At 45.1% G+C, this 19,219-nt stretch overlaps 1 protein-coding gene across 1 annotated transcript in view; it reads left to right on the forward strand.

Moving 5' to 3' along the window:
- The window catches only part of TMEM255B (transmembrane protein 255B), a gene marked incomplete at its 5' end in the record, with an annotated part of 46,165 nt that overhangs the window by 20,106 nt on the left and 6,840 nt on the right, over positions 1-19,219 (forward strand). Inside the window, 3 exons of the mRNA XM_010290294.1 lie at positions 7,235-7,315; positions 11,243-11,328; positions 14,354-14,513. Of these exons, the coding sequence (XP_010288596.1) occupies positions 7,235-7,315; positions 11,243-11,328; positions 14,354-14,513 (327 nt within the window). The remainder of the gene's footprint in view (positions 1-7,234; positions 7,316-11,242; positions 11,329-14,353; positions 14,514-19,219) is intronic.

The following is a 19,219-nucleotide window of genomic DNA, read 5'->3' on the forward strand; positions in this document are numbered from 1 at the left end:
ATATATTGAAATAACTGTGCGAGAACAGGGAGAGCTACAGTTTGCTCTGTAGGGTTCAAGGCTGAGCAGTTCTCATTTGCCTGAAATTAAAGGGAATTACCGGGTGTCCACATTTTTTTTTTTTGACGTCTCTGAAAGTTTTCTAAACCTAGACTACTGTCAATCTGACTGTATCTGTCCTTTATACACAAACACACTCATTCATAACTAGCTAGGAAATAATCTTTCCCAGTGTTCAGAAGGACTGAATGAAACCCATCCATTTTTCCTTTACATCAATAAAGAAACCCAAGCACACAACTACATTTTTTTTTATACAGAATCCTTCCTCTTTTTGCCAGCCTACTGGTGTTTGTCCTCTGCGCATATTAGCAGGGCTCTAACCAACAGACCTTTCCCACCTGCCCATTTCCAGTTACAGAGTTACTCAAACAAGCAGAGAAGGGGGATGCATTATTTGCATTATATATGCACCAGGGGAGGTTTAGACTGGGTATTAGGAAAAAATTCTTCACCGAGAGAGTGGTCAAGCATTGGAACAGGCTGCCCAGGGAGGTGGTGGAGTCACCATCCCTGGAAGTATTCAAAAAACGTGTGGATGTGGCACTTTGGGACATGGTTTAGTGGGCATGGTGGTGTTGGGTTGATGATTAGACTTGATCTTAAAGGTCTTTCCAACCTTAATGATTCTGTGATTCTGTGATTTATTATATGTTAATATATTAACATTACACCTTAGTGGGAGGTATTGCATAGCTCTCTTCCAATAACAGTGGCTGAGGAAGTTCCTGGTATGAAAGCATATCAAATTAGTTAAACAGAATATTGTTTCTGTATACTTTAAAGCAACTGTTAATAGATGAACTATATGTATTATATATATTATATAGATATTATATTTTATATATATATATATATATGCATATATATAGTATGTAAAAGTAGTTCTGTCTTTACCAGTATTGCTATAAGCAGAAGAACCAAGTAGAATCAAGGACTGGTAGGTAGGATACACTGTAGTTATTCATGCACAGTCTTCAGTGAGCTGTATGAAAATAGAAAGTACTTTATGAGCAGTCTGTCAGGAATACTTTTACAGCTTTGAAGTATGTCTCATTTGCCTTTGTTATTAGAGAGGCCTATAAAATCCACTGGGTGCTAATGTGGTGTGACATACTGTTGGATAATTTTTAAACACTTTTTAATGTCTGTGTGGTGCCTTATTCACATAAACATCTTAGTAGACAGACAGACTGCAGCACCTCTGTGGCATGAAAATCTAATTCAAATGGAAACTTTTACCAATGCAACCTTTTGGCATCCCCAGTGTATCTCTACTTAAAAGCTGCATGCTTTAGGCGTTAAGTTCTGTGGGTGTCTGGATAAAGTCAATGTTATCTAATCTTTGTTATTTTCATACACTTGATCATCACTCATTTATTTTGATTTGGGGTCGCCAAACTGACTGCGCATACAAATGCATTTAGAAGAACAGACTGAATGCAGAAAGCCGGCTTTACTAGGGCAGCAGGCTTGCTTTTCAGAATTAGGTGCATGAAGAAAAGTACTCGTTTGCCATGACTGTGCATGCAAATGTATTAACTGTATTCACAGTGGTCCCTTCCATGTCACAGCTCTGACCTTTTTGCTTCACAGCAATATGAAGCGATAATAGCTGCTATGGATTAATCAGCCACCTCTCTCCCCAGGGAACAGTGCTGCTTCCAGGCACAAGCATGCTTGGATGAAAAGCGTATTTCTCTTCTCCCTGAAAGACCAAACCAATAAAAGGACCAATTTATTTTTTACGAGAAAGGAGGTGTAAAGGGTAGGAAAGCTGTGTGAGCCAAGAGATTAGGGCCAAGGTGAGGGTCTTCCTGTACTTGATGGAGGCAGATGAGACAGCTCTCTCACTGCCTTTAACAAGATATTGAGGTACCTGAGGGCAGGATCTTAGCATTCAGGGCCAGACACAGCCTCGTAGCGTGATCTGGTGGCATCGCTCATCAGCAAGCTGTAGTAAGGGCATGCATGCACAGAAGGTAAGGTCAGGGAGCATCTGTCTGCAGGCGCTAAGGTATATTTGCTAAATTCATAGTCTATGATACTTTGAGAGAACTTGTTAGTGTGCTGATATCCTGAGGTAGGCTCTGATCCTATTCACAAAATCACAGAGTTGCTGAGGCTGGGCAGCAGCAGTGATTGCCTAATCCAAGCCCCTCTGCTCAGCGCAGTGTCAACTAGAGCAGGTTGCTCAGAACTGTGTCCAGTTGGGCTTTGGGTATCTCCAAGAATGGAGACTCCACAACCACTTGGGAAAACCTGTTTCAGTGTTTTATCACCCATAGAGTAAGAAAGTTTCTTCTTAGGTTTGAACAGAATTTCCTGTGTTTCAGTTTGTGCCTATTTCATCTTGTCCTTTTCCTGGGCACCACTGAGAATAGTCTGGCTCCATCTTCTTTACTTCTCCCATCAGGTATTGATGCACATTCATAAATGTACACCTGAGCCTTCTCTTGGCTAGGCTGAACAGTGCTAGCTTTCTCATCTGCTTCTCTTATGACGGATGCTCCAGTCTGGTAACTATCTTAGTCCTTTTCTGCACTCACTCTAGTATGTCCATGTCTCTCTCATACTGGGGAGCCCAGCACTGGACTCAGCACTGCAGATATGTCTCACCAGTGCTGAATAGAGAAGAACGATCACCTCCCTGGACCTGCTGGTGATGCTCTTCCTAATGCAGACAAGGATACTGGTGGCCATTTTTGTCACAAGGCCACAGTGCTGGCTCGTGTTTAACCTGCTGCCCACCAGGACCACCAGCTCCTTCTCTATAAACCTGCTTTCCAGCTGGTCAGCCCACAGCCTTTTCTGGTGCATGGGATTATTCCTCCCCAGGTACAGGATTTGGCATTGCCCCGTGCTGAACTTCTGGAGGTTCCTGTGGGCCATTTCTCTAGCCCAGGTCCCTCTGAATGATAGCACAGTCCTCTGATGATTCAGCCACTCCTCTCACACCTACAAGCTTGTGGAGAGGGCACTCTACCCATCATCCAGTTCAGTAATTAAGATGTTACACAATATTGTCCCTAGTAGTGACCCCTGGGGTAGACCACTATTGAGTGGCCTCCCTCTGGACTTCATGTCACTGATCAAAACACCACAGCCCCAGCAGTTCTGCCAGCTTTCAGTCCACCTCACTCTTCATTTATTTAGGCTGTACTTATCAGCTTGTCTGTGAGAATATTATGAGAGACTGCCAAAGGCCTTAGTGAAGTGAAGATAAACAACATCCAGAAGCAGATGAGAGAGAAGCTCCACTCATCCACCAAGCTAGTCACATCCTTGTAGAAGGCTAACAGGTTGGTCAGACATAATTCCCTCTTTGTAAATCCATGTTGACTACTCCCAATCACCTTCCTGTCCTTCAGATGTTTGGAAATGATTTCCAAGTTTATTTGCTCCATCACCTTCCCACCAGTGTGTGGTTCCGTGGTTTATATTTCTTGACATTCTTGAAGATGAGAGTGACATTTGCTTTCTTCAAGTTCTCAGAAATCTTCCCTGAACACCATGACCTTTCAAAGACAACTGAGAGAAGGTTTGCATTGACATCATTGAGCCTCCTCAGTACTCATGGGTACTCAGGTTCCATGGAGTTGTGCGTCTCCAGTTTGTTTAAACGTTCCCTAACCTGATCCTCCCTCAGCAAGAGTAAGTCTTTCTTGCCCCAAATTTTTCCACTGGTCTCCATTGAAGATCAAGACAAAGAAGGCATTGAGTACCTTGGCCTTTACCATGTCTTTTGTAACCAGGTTGCCTGCCTCGTTCAGTAGTGTGCCCATATTTCTCCTAATCTCTCTTTTTGCTGCTAATACAGCCATAGAAGCCCTTCTTATTGCCCTTCTCAGCACTTGCTGGATTGAATTGCAGGTGGACTTTGGTTTTCTTAACCGCACCCCTGCATGCTCATATAATTTCTCTATTTTCCTCCTTGATGACTTGCCCCTGATTGCATTTCAAGTACACTTCCTTTTTATGTATGAATTATATCAGGAACTCCTTGTTCATCCATGCAGGACTCCTGCTGCCTTTGCTTGATTTTCTGCTAGTTGGGATGAACTGTTTTTAAGTTTGGAGGAGGTGATCCTTGCACATCAACCAGCTCTCCTCGACCTTACTGCTTTCCAGGTCTGTGTCCCATGGGATTCTTCCAAGCAGGTCATTGAATAGGCCAAAGTGTCATTTCCTGAAGTCCAGGATCCTGCTTTTTTTCCTGCTCCCTCATTTCCAGATTCTGAACTCCACCATCTCATTATCAGGGGCAAGGCTGCCCCTGACCTTCAATTCCTGACCAATCCTTCCTTGTTTGTAAGTATGAGGTCCAGCAGAGCTCCTCTCCTTGTCAACTCCTTGATCATCCATGTTAGGAAGTGGTTGTTAACACACTCCAGAACCCTCCTGGATTACTTGTGCCCTGCTGTGTTGTCCCTCCAGCAGATATATCGTGCATCCGCCAGATATTGGGGTAAAGTCCTTTACTACTTTGAAGTAAAGTACTCCATGAGCACCTGGGCCCATGAATGTGAGGCTTCTTCCAGTTGTCTAAAGAAGGCTCATCTACTTTGTCCTGATCAGGCAGTCTATAGCAGACACCCACCACAACGTTGCCCATCTTGATTTGTCCTCTAATACTGACATACAAGCTCTCAGACGGCTCCTCATCTTCCCCTAGGAAGAGCTCCATGCATTCTTGCTGCTTTCTCTCATATAGAGCGTCTCCCCTTTCCGCCAGCCTATGTGTCCTTCCTAAAAAGTCTGTATCCATCCGTGGCAGCACTCCAGTCCTGTGAGCTATCTCTGTGATCCCAGTGAGATCATTGCTTTATGACTGCACTCAAACCTCAAACAGTCTGTTCCGCGTGCTGTGTGTGTTAGTGTACAGACACTTCAAGGAGCGCTAAGCATCCCAGAAAAGGGATGAGAGCTTTCCTCATGCTGTCCTATGGGTGCTTCCTTATTCATGTGCATGCTCTTGAAGTGGGCCCCATTTAGGTCTGTTATGTTGATTATGAGATTTCTCTTGTCCACATCACCCTGTTCACGTCACTTCTCTCACTGGTCCCTTACTTCCTCACTTGATTTTGTTCCTCATTTCCCTCCCTTGTTGCTCCTAATTTAAATCTCTTGTCACCAGTTGACTAGACTGTAGGCAAAAATGCTTTTGCCCTGATTATTCAGGTGGATCCCATCTCTTCCAAGAAGTCCTTGATTGTGAAAGACGCTCTCATGGTCATAAAAGGCAAATTCCCATTGCCAACACCAGATGCACAGCTGGTTCTTGATCTGCTGGATCTGTCCAGCCCTCCTCAAGCCATTTCTCATGTCCAGCAGGATTGAGAACACCAGCTGGGCTCCATGCACTTGACCATCACCCACTTTCAGGATCTTCCAGGATCAGAGTGAAACTTGTTATTATTGTGAATAGGATGGATAGCAGTTTTTCATGGATTTTCTCCTCATGGCAGAAAAAGCCATTTCTACTGCTCACTCCCCTTCTCTCTCATTTCATCCCCATGCAACAGATTAAATCAAGGTTGGAGTATGATACCGTGTGAAAGAAGGGCAGCATGGCCTTTGGCTGATACTATGCTTGTTGTGCTAGAAGAGAAACTACAGTCTTGTTAGTCCTCCCAAACAGATCTTTCCTGGATGTCATGGCTAAAGGCTAATGCTTTCCCAGGCCTATGGAAGAGTGCTGTCCTAGTTCAAGACATGGCATGCTGTTTGTGTGGTATTTGCTTCTCCTCTAGAGAAAAAGAGTCACTGTGGCATTTTTTTCTTACCCTTGTGTAATACAAATAAATATTTTTGGATGCAGGAAGCTAACCTTTCCCTAACCCTTGGGAGTTGGTGTCCAAACTTCCTTGGGTTTGCCAGAGTAATCAGAAAGGCAAACAAGCTGATGGATGAGCTTTATTCATTGACCTGTCTGCGTTCCTGCCTAGCTCTGCATTTTAACTGATTATGTATTTTGGGTCAGCAGATTTATACAGTTCACACTTCATTATCCAACAAGCATAGAATACTCAGAAGTGTTCTTAAGTAGTGCAGATTTTTCTGCAATTTCTGGGTTATTCCTGGATGGGTCATAAAGCTTTAAAATGCAGTGAAAGTTAATCAGCACAGATTTCTGCTAACAACTTAAGTAGTCATTTGCTTGTAAGTTAGCATGGAAAGAGAGGATAGCAACTAGTGGGTTTCCATCTTCTGTCATGGAAGTAGTCTGACTGACATTTTGGGGAGCAGTTGAGTGCTTTTGAAGGCACAGATCAGGACTAGATTAGTGACAGAAAGTTGACAAATACTTTTTTTGCCAACATAAGTCATTCCCTTTGCTTTGGGATAGACGTCTGATCACAGAGGAGTCTTCAGCTGTCAAATCCTCCCTAGACAAATGTGGTCTAGTCCTGAAAATGAGGTATGCACCCTCTAGCCTTCAAAGTGGCCATTCACCAAGTTTGGAAACACACATCTTCCATCTGGCCAAGGATATTTCATTGTGTTCTTCCTTCATATCAGCTTGTGGGAACTGTTACAAGCAAAATATGAAATATGAGCAGTGAATGCATCTTTTGCAATAAGCATAAATGGAAAATAAGGCAAAAATAAATGGTACAAATTACTTCCCCTTTATGTCTTCATTTCTTCATTATTCTTTGTTTTGCTTTTGGGGTTTGAAGTGTGTATAGTAAGTGGAATGCTTAATGTATTAGCTATTTTACTTTATTTTCACTGTTGACATTGTTGAAATCCTTTAAAAACAAAAAGTCCCATATGTTGAAGACAAATAGCAAAGTAATTCTTTGTGCTAGTTAAGAAACCATACCAGGAAAAAGAGTGACTGGATCATTCTCATAGAGCAGTGCTATTTGACATCAAGCAAGGAAGTGGTTAAATGCCAGGGGTGATGTCTTCATAACAATCAAACAAAACAAAAACTAAAAAAAAAAGATACTCACATAGCTTAGTAGCAGAGTGAAGAAAAAATGTAACCCTGAGGAGAGCCATTCTGGAAAGAAAGCCAACACGGGGGTGTGTGAGCCACTTACCCAAGTGTCTGCATTGGCTTCAGCTCCACAGAGCTGTAAGCATCTGGCATGGGGACATGGGACATGGTGCCTTCACACTTCCTCCAGACTGAGTACTTCTTTGGCTATTTTTCTCTTTACAGGAACCCAGACCTTTGTATAACAAAAGGTGCCAGTTTTATTCAAGTGGAATAGGATTCCTATATGATGCCTACCAAACAGAGGTAAACAAACTCACCTCATCGCATGTCATGTCTGCTGTGCTTTGAGGGGCTGGCAAGGAGGGAGGCAGGTGTTTGAGAGCATGTCTGTGCATGTAGGTCATGGGCTGATACAAACCCTACTGTTTTTTCTCCCATCAGTGACTCCCCACTTGTCCAAGCCTCTGATGACTGCAAGTCATTACAACCAGTGAGGTTTTGAGTCATCACCAGTGTCTCTATCCAGTATATTACTCTGGGACTGGAATGATTCCTAGTCCATCTATACTGTATAATAGCTGTCTGGAACGTATTTGTCACATTGGCATCTTTCTCAAAGGAGTTTTTTGTAAACTTCAAGTGGAATAGGAAATATCTAAATGAATCCATGTGCATTGTGCAGAAGACTTCAAATGGATGTATTTATCCATCACAGGCCAAGAACGTCAGCGGTTTGAATGCAGCTTTTTTATTATCTCAATGACATTAACATGGTTGGCCAAGTGCTCATACCCAAATGGCTAGCCTCCTGAGAAGTCCAGATTTAGGTTCTTTTCCTATTTTTCATGTTATTATTGTAGTAAATTGGTGGGAGTGAAAAGAAAATCAAGCACAGCAGGATTGAGAACAGCTAAACAGGGGTATAACTTACAAGAAACCACATATCCTTCATCAATATTCCTCCCATGGCTAAGAAAAAGTGTATGGGGAATGTTACCATTAAAAATTCTAGACATCTTATCAAAGTATATTACCAGGTTAAGCAGCTAATACTCCTTAAATCTTACTGCTAGGGCACCCCATCGTTGATTCCAGAAAATGTATGACAAAAATATTTTATTGACCTCCTTGCCTAATGACCTACCCAGACAGACTTATGATCTGTGACAAAACCCTTCTCTATAAGTTTTACTCCATCCTCTTCTGAATTGTGCATGCACGCTCAGACATAGACATGGTCTGAGAAATGCTTCTGGTTTTTGTAATAAGCACGTAGCTGGCGTCTCACTGACCACAACTCCCTGCAGGTGACCCCAGCTTCGGGCTTCTGGCCAGACAGGTTTCCCCAGTTCTGTAGATTCTGGGAATGTCTGAAGTTGGGCCACCCAATGCTCCTTGCTCTATTTTGACAAAACCCCCACATCTTTTAAAAGTGTAGTTAGTTTGTAATAGCAATCTTGTCTGGTTGTCCATTGATCTAGAGTCAGCATGTGCTAGTTCAGAGTTAATGATCTGTGGTATCTGAACTTGGCTTTTGCTTTTCCAAAGTTAGCCAGCTAGTGAGCAGGGGACATGCTTGGCATGCCAGGCAAACACCTAACTAGGAAGGCAAATTGTTTACTGAGAGCAAGTTTCCTTTTGATTGCCATCTCTAGCATGTAAGTGGTCTCCAGCTCATGTTGTTTGCCTGTTTTGGTTCTTCTCTTTGCTCAAAGCAGAAGGAATTTTATTTTCTTTCAATTACCATAAGGTGACAACATCTCTTCAATTGGTGCTGAGGGAGTAGACAGGCACAAACAGCCAGAACATGAAAAAGCTAAATGTCTGGTCACTGAAATGAAATAATAGATCTTGACATGCAGAATACCCACAAATGGCCTGTTTCCACCACCCTTGCTTACACCACACAGTAATTTGTTTATTTTGGTTTATTCACTGTTCTCCTAAAAAGGAGTGTCTTCTCTTTGCATGGTTCAAAAACACAGTGATAAAAATAGACAACTACAGTAACTCCTTTGGCCAATAATATAATATGTCATGTAGCCTAGAAGTAGCTAAAAACATGTTTAAGATCTTGCCAATCTCCCTCTTTTGTACTTCTACCCTTCTACACTAAAAGGGGCAAACTGGCCTTATCAATGCTTGGAGAGGGGAGAACTACTTTTATTTCCTATCAGAAATGGTCCCCAAAGCCATGCGTCAGAACAAACCACCTTTGTAGAAGCCCAGTCCATCTTACGGAGCCCTCCAATCCCAATCAAGCACATGTAATGGGAAAAGGGTATTTTATCTATGGTCCTAGGCCATTTTGACTACATACAGGGGATCAAAACTAGAGTCTTAAGTTCCACGTAGTGCAAAAGCACTAGGGCGTCCCAACAAAATGGCTGCGGTAGCAGATGCATTGGCACACCCTGTTCCAGGATTGGTTTTCAGACTGCTTTGAGAAGTAGCCAGGTGTGATGTTTCAGTCACTTCTGAGCTGGATCTTGATTAAGCCAACACAGTCGTCGATGATAGCATGCTCCTCTTCTGCAGTACATTGCAGCTCAGGCTGAGGACAGCTGCAGCTGAACGTGACTTCAGGCCAACAAAGCCCTTATGTGAAATTCCAGTAAGTTCTGACACAACAGAACAAGGTTCATGAAATGAGGTCCTATCTCTGGGTGAGATATTTTTGTGACAAATGGGATATGTCTGTATCAAGCTCCACTTCCAGATTGCAACCTAGGCTGAGACTGTCCTTTTATAACCGAACTTCCATTTCGGGTTAGAAGAGTTGATTTGTATGAGACACTACTCACAGGTACAGCCTTGTCCTGGGCAGCAAAGCAATCCCAAGGCATCATTTTAACTTCCTTTTAACTCTAGCTTTGTCACCCAACTTCCACTGCTCAAGCAAACCCTGTGAAGGACAAGTGCAGCAAGTCTGAGACCAGCCGCAAGATGAACTTTCTCTGGTGCTGGGTGTGTGTGTTTAAGGCTTTCCTTTCTGCTGGAAACAAACACGTGAGCAGTACAGACTCCTCAACAGTGGCAGTTTTCACCTGAAAAAAGATGCACAGGTCCAGAACTGAGGAGCTGAGAAACATCTGGTTTAACATCTCCTGTGGAGACTATCCCACAGACTAACACATTCATGGCTAAGCAACACTGTTTGACAGAAGCTTTTCAAAAGTGGACATGTATTCTTAAGCATGCTCCTTCTACTTTTTCAGTAGGAGGAATTTTCCATTCAACAATACATTTTAGTTGCATTTTGCAAACAAAATACCTCTCAGTGGTTATAGTACATTTTTTCTATCAAAATAAAAACTACAGAAGGAATGTATTTTCTGACCTGCTAGCTTTTAACACCTGACAGTTCTCCAGAATTTCAAAGTCAATAAGCTAAAAATCTCAGGGGAAAAAAGCCTTACATGCAAAATATTTCAATTGGACTGTAGTGCAAAATAGAAGTGATTAATGCTTACCATCAAGATTTCTTGTCTGGATGGAGAGTGGCTTACCTGTGCCTATCTTTATTGTTCTAACATCTGTCCATCCCTTCAATTCCCACTCGCATAAATAAACCTTTTCAGTTTTTATTCAAGAGCCTGCAGTAAATGGTACTTACTCACTGTAGTGCTTGGATCTTTTCTGAGTGTCTTTGTTTTGTGGGTTTGGAGATTGTTCTTGCTGTTGTTGTTCCTAATTATTTCCTTCTTCAGGAGGGTGTTAGTGAAAGGAGAGAGCTCCTGTTCATTGGAAGCTGTTCAGATAAATTGGCTTCTTTGCCCATTTCCCCATATAATGGAGTGGTATTCTTACCCACTTCAGTGGCTTGCTGTGATGTATCTCTCAGGACCCATGGTCCCTCCATCACAGCCGTAGGGATCCACATCTTGCAGCTGCAGACTTGCAGACTCTGGGTCTCAGCAAAATAGCACCAGGCAGTGCAGCACAGTGCTTGAAAACTCTGGCAGCCCTGGCTGTGGGTCGGTGCCGGGGGCTCTGGGCTGCATGCGGCAAATGCCCCGAGACTCAGGGGCTGATGTCCTGAGTGAAACTCCTGGGAGCTCAGGGATGTACTTCTGCCCTGCAGCCGTGGATTTTGGAATTTCGGGATCGTTCTGCACAACGGTAAATAAAACCTGATGCTGCGGTAGCTGCTTCTTTGGGGTCAGTAGGATGATTCACGCATTGCAGTGAAACACTGAGCATAAAAGTCAGTCTCTTCTTTTTTGGCAGGTGACATGTTATGCCTTAAACAGCAAGTGCCAGCTGAAAGTAAAGAGTAACACGTGCTATTGCTGTGACCTGTACAACTGTGAGAAGTAAGTACCTGTGTGCTGTCAATGGCCTCTCAGAAATCCTTGGTTGCTTGTCCCTCCTCTTAAATGAGGGGAGGGATTGCCCTTGGGCCTGGAGAAGCAACACAAGGGCCTTGTATGCTGTTCCAGCATAATCCAGTTCCTCTGTGACTGAAGTCCTGATGCCAGCAGAGAAGACGTCAGGGGTTGCGTATTAGCGTTGGCATTATTTCCGTTTCTTTTTCTTTAAATATGTCCATAAGCTCTTTGCTGTGTGATCAAAATCAACTACTCAGTCATAGCCCTGCCAAGATTTACTGTCGATCTTGCAATGCAATTTTCCCATTAGATTTAATTAATCCTTCTTTATCCTGCCAAGCTGGGGCAAACGAAATGAATAGGAACATAGGTGTCTGTGAGCAGAGATCATGTTGTAGGCATATGCAGAGCTCTCTTGTTAGCTACAGCCTCTGTAGGCACGGGATTTTGCTAAATTGCCATAGGATAGATACAGAGAGTCTTGTGAAGTGTTTTCTGAAGCTGTCCATTTGACTTCATCATTACCAAAGCATGAGATGTCAGAAGATAAAAGAGGAAATGTCTGGATATGCTTACAAAGATCAGCTGAAGATTAGTACAGGGTTGCCATGCAATAGGGATAAAACAGGTGGTTAGGAAAACTGCATCACAGCCAAGCCCAAAGGTTTGTAATGTGGAAGACAGATGAAATGAACTCACATAACCAGCTGGCCACCTGGCACATAGAGTTTTCAACTGCAAGCAGCGTCATGTCCTGCCGCATAAAAGAAACTGGGGAGAATTTCCCAGAGCAGACCTGCCTGACTCACCCTCTGCACCCCTCTATCATCCTACCACGCACCCTCATGCAAGCTCTGCAACCTTCTACAGTTCACCCACAGTCACTCTTCTTTCTTTCCCTCTATGTACTTCTCATCTTTCTTCCTTCCTATGTCTCCTGTTTTGTTTTGGTTTTGCCTCCTTTTCACACGCCAGCAGCCCTGAATAACCTCAGTCCTCTGTAAGCCTTGACAGACATGGACATTTTAGGTGCAGGGGACTGAGGCCAGCACAATAAGGCTTCTACACAAGGCTTCTGCATAAAAGAGTAGCTCTTGCCCAGATCAATTAGAGAAGCAAGATGAAATTTGGGACTAGAAGGAAGTCATCTATGCATGCATATTTCTCATGCACACGAGACACCAAGTGAGTGCAGGTCTATGGAATGGATTAAAATCCCCTATGAATGTTGAAGTCTTTTGCTTGTGTAAGAAGTGTTAAACCAACCACAATGGTGGTATGCAGAACAAATGACATGGGAAAGGTAGAGCATGCACAACTTTAGTACCTTTTCTATGATAGACAAATGAGGGGACATCGCAGTTGCAATGCAGTGTCTTTACACTGAGAATGCTTTCTTCTATGGTACACAACTGACTGCTGCACGTTAACACTGTATCGAACAGCTCAACCCAATACAGAAAAGAACAGGGGTCTTCTTAAAGGGGTGAAAGCATTCAGAGTTATCAAATAAAGTCACTGAAACTCTGTTGCTTAATGCATAAGGTAACAACAAGGAGAGATCAGGAATACTGTCCCTCCAGATGGAGATCCTAATTTTTCTAAGACATTGGGTTTCTCTGAAACACCCAGGACTGATCATTACTGTGACAGTACTCAATGACATAATTATAATACATGTGTGTTCTGCCATTGTCAGCAATCCACAGTGGACAGCAAAATCTTATGGCATTGGCATGGACAAGGACAAATCCAGAGTAAAGAAGCAATCTTGCTGCTCTACAGACTTGGCAATTCCAGTTTATGGGGTGGCTAGAGAGAAGTAGGAGGAGACAGAGTCACATGAAGTAACTTGGTGTCAGCCATGCAATAGGCTGGTACACAGGCAGGATCACAAGTCAGATTTCCTCAGCCTCATGGCAGCTGAAGCTATAGGTTTATTTAGTTAAGCAATGTCTGGGCTCATGATAGGGCCCAAGTGAACTCAACAGTAGTGGATCCGCAGTGCCAGAACCATGTCCCACAACAAATGATTGGACATTTCCAGGAATTACTGTGCTTGGCTTGGTTCTTCCCAGAAATATTGTGGATTTATCCATGCTGCTACCTTCATTTGCAGAGCTTTCCCTAACCACCACCTCCACTGATGCCCTATGTGCTGGGGATGGAAGAACAGAAAAGTGAGCACAAACTGCTCACTTCTGGTTTCCACCATAATCTGATGGCAATTTCCCAACAGTGCAAGACTTGGCATTTAAAAAATCTTTCCAACTCAAGTAGCTGCTCTAGGAGCTCATTAGTGGGCCAGAATTAAGGCAGGTACTGGAAGGAACTGCAGGAAACTGTGGTTTCAAATTTTGAAGTAGCTGACTTTCAGCAAGATAGTGAAGATTGGCTTCACAACATGCCTGATTTACAATAACCAGTGCAATGTGGAAATATGAACAAACAAAGGTTTCTGGATAGTATGATCCATAGCGTAAAGTCACATCTTTATACTGTACTGTGTTGCATCTGTTAATTTGGAACCTCAGGCACCATAAACAAATTTAGCCAGCTGGCAAAATCTCCCTTCCTGTGGTTGAATTAATGTTTAGGCAAGTTGTCTTCCACAGTTTCAGAGGTGCCAGCAGATTTCCAGGTAAGCTGAGAAAAAAAAAGCAATGCTTTAGCTTCAGCTAAATTTAGCTAATTTAAGGGCAGCATCCATATGCCAGGATTATGCCTGCATTCAGAGACCCTGAGCAAAAAAAAAACCTTGTTGCACAAGACTGATCAGCCAAACTAGGGTTGGTATTAGTTGGACTACATGTTTAATGCTGGCATTAGCAGAGCCAATTTTTGTCTACAGCAGAGCTTTCTCCAATTCATCTGAGCAGTGTTCGGTGGAGCATAGATGAAGTACTTTGCCAAAGGGGAAAGTAAGCAGGAGGGATTCAGATCCCCCGGTGCTCTGTATTATGTGCAAAACCATTCCCACCGCAGTGACATTGTCTGCCTTCCCTTTCAGTTCAGAGCAGTCCTCCAGCTACTATGAATTTCTCGGCGTGAGCAGCTGTCAGGACGTGGTTCACCTGTACAGGCTGCTGTGGTCCTCCACAGTCCTCAACATCATCGGGTTGTTTCTGGGGATTATTACAGCAGCCATTCTTGGGGCATTTAAAGACATGGTAAGGCTCACAGTCGTTGGGCTTATATGAGGACTTCTGTGCTTGTTGATGTTATCAAATGGGTTAAAACCAAGGAAGCATAAGTGTATGGAGGAGGCACTTTAAACATGTTTCCTGTGTGATCTGAGGGTCTGGAGACATAGGTCTTTAGGCTAAGCTGTTGCCAGCTGCTCACAGCTAAGTAGGTCAAGCCTGGACAAATACATGAACGGAAGGGAAAAAACAAGCATCTGTGTGAACAGATGCTGGCAATTCGCTTAGTGCCGTCTTTTTTTTTTCCTTCTAATTCAGCACTGAACATGTGGGCCAGCACAGAATTTGAGGATACTGGTTTGTAGCTAACACGTAAAACTCAAGTCCTAGATGCGACTGTTTAACCCTATGTAGTTCTTTTCCCAAGAATGGGGATTAACTCTGAAGTACCAGTCAAGTTTTTATTTAAACAGTTGCATTCAGGTCACATTAACCTCCTCTTTTGTTTCAGTAAGGAATGCCACCCTCTGACTGCTCCCTGTGCCGCACCGCCATGTTGTGCTGATGTGCACCGCTGCATTCAGAAGAGGCTGTGGGCTAGGAAGGAGTCTGTAATACAGCACCTCATCTGCCTAGATTTTCTGACATGCTAAAAGGGTGAAGTAGCTGTTCCTGGGATTCTCACTGTCAGCAGTCATGTTTGCTAAAGTGGTGCCTAAAGACCAACCAAGTGGCTCATGATTTACTGGAAGAGTAAATCTACTCAGAAGAGTAGATGGTCCCAGCCCAAAGAGCTTCCAAACTAAATGGCAGTGGTGTGGTGATGGAGGTGAAATGCAGGAGCTGAAGGGAGGTGTGATAGCAACACAGGTCATCTTAGATCCATGATGTTTCTGGTGACTATTCCAGAGGAAAAAACTAAATACAAAGACAGGTAAAATGAAAGAAGAGAGGGATGGAGCAGGGAAGAGAAAGCGACAGAGACGGGTGAGATGCACACCAGGCGGGGCAAACTAGGAGGAAGGGGCTGCTCAGAGCTGGCAGCCAGTAAGTCAAGGACCCCGGCAGACTGGAGGCCGTCCAGGCCCTGCTCTGACCACCCAGCGTCCCTTGGTGGCATGTCTAGGCTATCTACAACATGTGTTGGCTGCTTAAAACCATGTGACAGAGCAGGGCCATATGAATTATGTGAAATTCACCTTTGTTAGGAGTTGCCAAATGTTTCCTGGAAATATTCCTCTCTCTAGCTTAAGGCAAACAAGCTCACTGAGCCTTCGCATCTACGAAACGTGCAGCTGAGCTCTCCTTTCTGTGAGGGGACCCGTGCAAGGAGTTGATAACAACTTGCAGCCAGCCAGCAAAGAGTTGCGGCTGCCCGAGGGGAGGGAGTGGGAGCAGCTTTCCCAGCTTAATTCATCCCCTCCCTGTGAGAGGAGCAATGGCGGAAGGGGAGCAGGAACAACCACAATGCGAAGCGAGAGGAAGAGCAGCTCCATGAGGAGGGGAAGGCAGGCATCATCTACAGTAAGTCCTTGGCAGAGCGCTGCGGCTTTACAGTGCTGCTATGTATGTTCTCCTGCCGAGCAGATGGGGGCAAGTGCCTCCACCAAGGGCACCGGTGGGAGTCCCTAGTGCTCCCCCAAGATGGGGAAGGGTGCGGAGAGACAGCCTGAACCCACCTAATCCGTCTCACACAAACCGAGGCTTACATGGGATTTGGGCTGACGCCTCGCAGCGGGGTGAGCTCCCGTCCAGGCACGCTCTGTGCCGCGCGGGCGCCATTGCTGCGCTGCTGGCGAGGGATGCCGGGCCGCGGGGACATTCCTGGGGAAACTGGGGTCTCCATGACCTGGCCTGTTCCCTTGCTGGGAGACAGAGCTTGGGTCCAAGGTCTGGGCGCTCTGGGTGGCGTAAAGTCATGCAAGGAAACCGCAGCAGCCGTGGACGTGCAGCTTCCCCCCAGGCTTGGCTGGAGGGAGTCTGTCGGGGCTCCAGCTAAAAACCTGATCTGAATAAGCTGTTTAATGTCTCCTCTGCAGCGGGAGGGGAAAAAACCCCCTCACAAGCTTAAGGGAAAGAAGAGTTTGTGTCAGTTACCTCAGCACAGGAGCCATGCTTGTGGAAGTGTTACTAAAGCACAATGCAAAGTGCAACGGCCGCACCTTGCTCCTGCCTGTGCTTTTTCAGGGTCCTTTTGAGTGGTGTCCCAGAGCTGGTTTGCTAATCTGCTGCTCGCTTTCGTTTCGAAAGGAGTAACTCTTGGGGAAGATGCAGGCCAAGAAAACATCAAGCAAAAGAGGGAGAGAAAAGGGCATGAGACTGAAATAAGAAAAAAACCCTTCAAAATGTGTGGGAGAACAATTTTCTTTCTTTCAGGATGTCACCTTCCCACAAAAATGCTCACTGGCATTTTGCAAGGAGAGCTGCAAAGCCCGCTAAAATGCCTCAGGGCATTGCTCTGAGGTTGACTTCCAGAAAACACAGGGCCAGGCTGACTAGTCAAACAAAAACCGTCTTGTTTATCTCTGGGGAACGCTGGCAGCCAAAACATGTTACAGAGGGGGAGAGTTTACAAAACGGTGCTGTTGCCTCTAAACCCATCACGTTTCCTGGCCAGAAAAAGAAGGAAGTGGTGTTTTGGTTGTTGCGGGTTTTCCTGCTTGTGACCAATTCCCCGCAGCCCCTGGCACGCTCCCCGTGGTTTGGCTGCCTGCCGGAGGGCCGCGCCGGCTCGGTGGGAAACCTTTCATCCTCTCCTGACCCCCAAGGTGTCAGCTCTCGGTGGGGCCGCTGTCACCCGTGGGGCCATCCCCTGTGAGCTGCTGGCTGCTGCCGTTACCTCCTTGTCAGGCCTGCTGTGTGCCTGGCTACAGGATGCCGGCTAGGCAGTTACCTTAAAGTCACCTTTAACAAAAAGCAGATTAAGATATAATGTAAATAGAAGTATGTACTTGGAGTACCCAAAACGGCGAAACGACATGATTATTTCTTACAGAAGACAGAGATAAAGAAATGCCTGGAAAACTTCACTTGCTGGTACTAAGAGTTAGTCTAGAAACTCCCTTCCCCACCGCGGTGTTCATCTGATGACTTGTAGATGTTTTCCTGACACACCTTGCCAAGGAATCTGCTTGCTGGGAGTTTAGGGCTGCATTAATCAGAATGACTGCTGGTCGGATGGTGGGGGGCGGTTGCTGGCCTCTTTAATTTTTTTAATTAGTCTCCTTCTTGGAGTCCTCAAGGGAATCTGAGCAGATTAAATATCAGTCCCTCATCCCCTCTCCTCTTCCCTTACCCTGCTCTAAAAAGGAAAACAAAATGAACCCCTAATTAGTGAGTTACTTGCCATGCGTTCATATCTTAGCACTTGTGCAACTAAAGGTGCCGTCTGACATTAAAAGTAAAAAAAAAAGGCCAGAAATAAACCCTTTGGCAGGGCTCTTGTGGGCCCTGCAAGCTGACCTGCCTTGCTCTGCAACCGCACAGCCCAGCACGCTGCTTGCGTGGCCAGCAGCCAGACAGCCCCTCCGGCCACAGCCTGGTTTCCCCATGCTCCCTGACCCGAGGTGCCCACGTGGCCCTGGCAGCTCTCCCTGGCCAGTTCACAGCTCCTTATCTCTTTAACTTGGGTGGTGTTTCAGTTTAAAATGTCTCCACCTACCCTTGGATTTTTATGTGACATCTAACATAGTGTCATTACTGGAATACTTGATAAAAGCTTCAATACCTGCAAATTAGTGGTCAAGCATTGGAACAGGCTGCCCAGGGAGGTGGTGGAGTCACCATCTCTGGAAGCGTTCAAAAAACGCGTTGGCGTGGCACTTCAGGACATGGTTTAGTGGGCATGGTGGTGTTGGGTTGACAGTTGGACTTGATGATCTTAGAGGTCTTTTCCAACCTTAATGATTCTGTGATTCTGTGAAATCCTTGCTGGCTCCAGGCTGAGACCAGATAGCCTGATAATAAGGTGCTTTGATAAGTGGATTTGGGGATGGATGACTCCCCAAACCTGTCTTCTGGGACTGTTGTGATGCTCATCCTTAGCAATTGGAGAGCACTGCTGTCATGGGTGGAGCAAACATAAGAGGACTGAGAGAGATTCCTGGGAGAAGGACAGAAGTGGCACCCAAAGAAACCCACACCAGAAAGTTGGTGACCGATGAAGAACAGGCATCTGTGTTTCACACTGTGCAAAACACGTGTTTCTTGCCACGTTTACATCCACAGCCAGAAGGACCTAATTGCGCCAGGGCCTCCCTCCGAGGAGGAGGGGCACGCTCTGCGCAGGTTCAGCGCCGGCTGGGGTGAGCTGTGTCACTGGCCCCTAAACCTTTGGGTCTGAGAGAAGCCTGCTAGCTGCTCCTCACTACCCCTGTCTGAAAGGCAGAGTCTCTCCATTTCTCCCCGCCATAGCCCCCCAGCAGGGCGGGTAGAAAGGAGATGTTTTGAGGAGAGTACCTTGAAGATGGGAGACTTGCCTTCTCCCATGAAACAGGATCTCTGCTTTCGACCCTAGCCTTTCTCCACGCCAGCTCCTGGGGTGCTAAGTGTCTCCAGAGCACCAAGGCCTGAATTGTCAGTTAACCTCACGTGGTACATCAGTTTTCCGTGTACAAACATGATTAATACACCTTTTCTCAGCCACAGAGAGATCTCTCACTATCTCCAGAGGATGCAGTGGTTTATGTGTCTCACTGATAAATCTGAAAGGAAATGCCTCCTCCCCTCCCCCC

Source organism: Phaethon lepturus, unplaced genomic scaffold, assembly GCF_000687285.1.
Source record: "Phaethon lepturus isolate BGI_N335 unplaced genomic scaffold, ASM68728v1 scaffold1907, whole genome shotgun sequence".
NCBI classification, from domain to species: Eukaryota; Metazoa; Chordata; class Aves; order Phaethontiformes; family Phaethontidae; genus Phaethon; species Phaethon lepturus.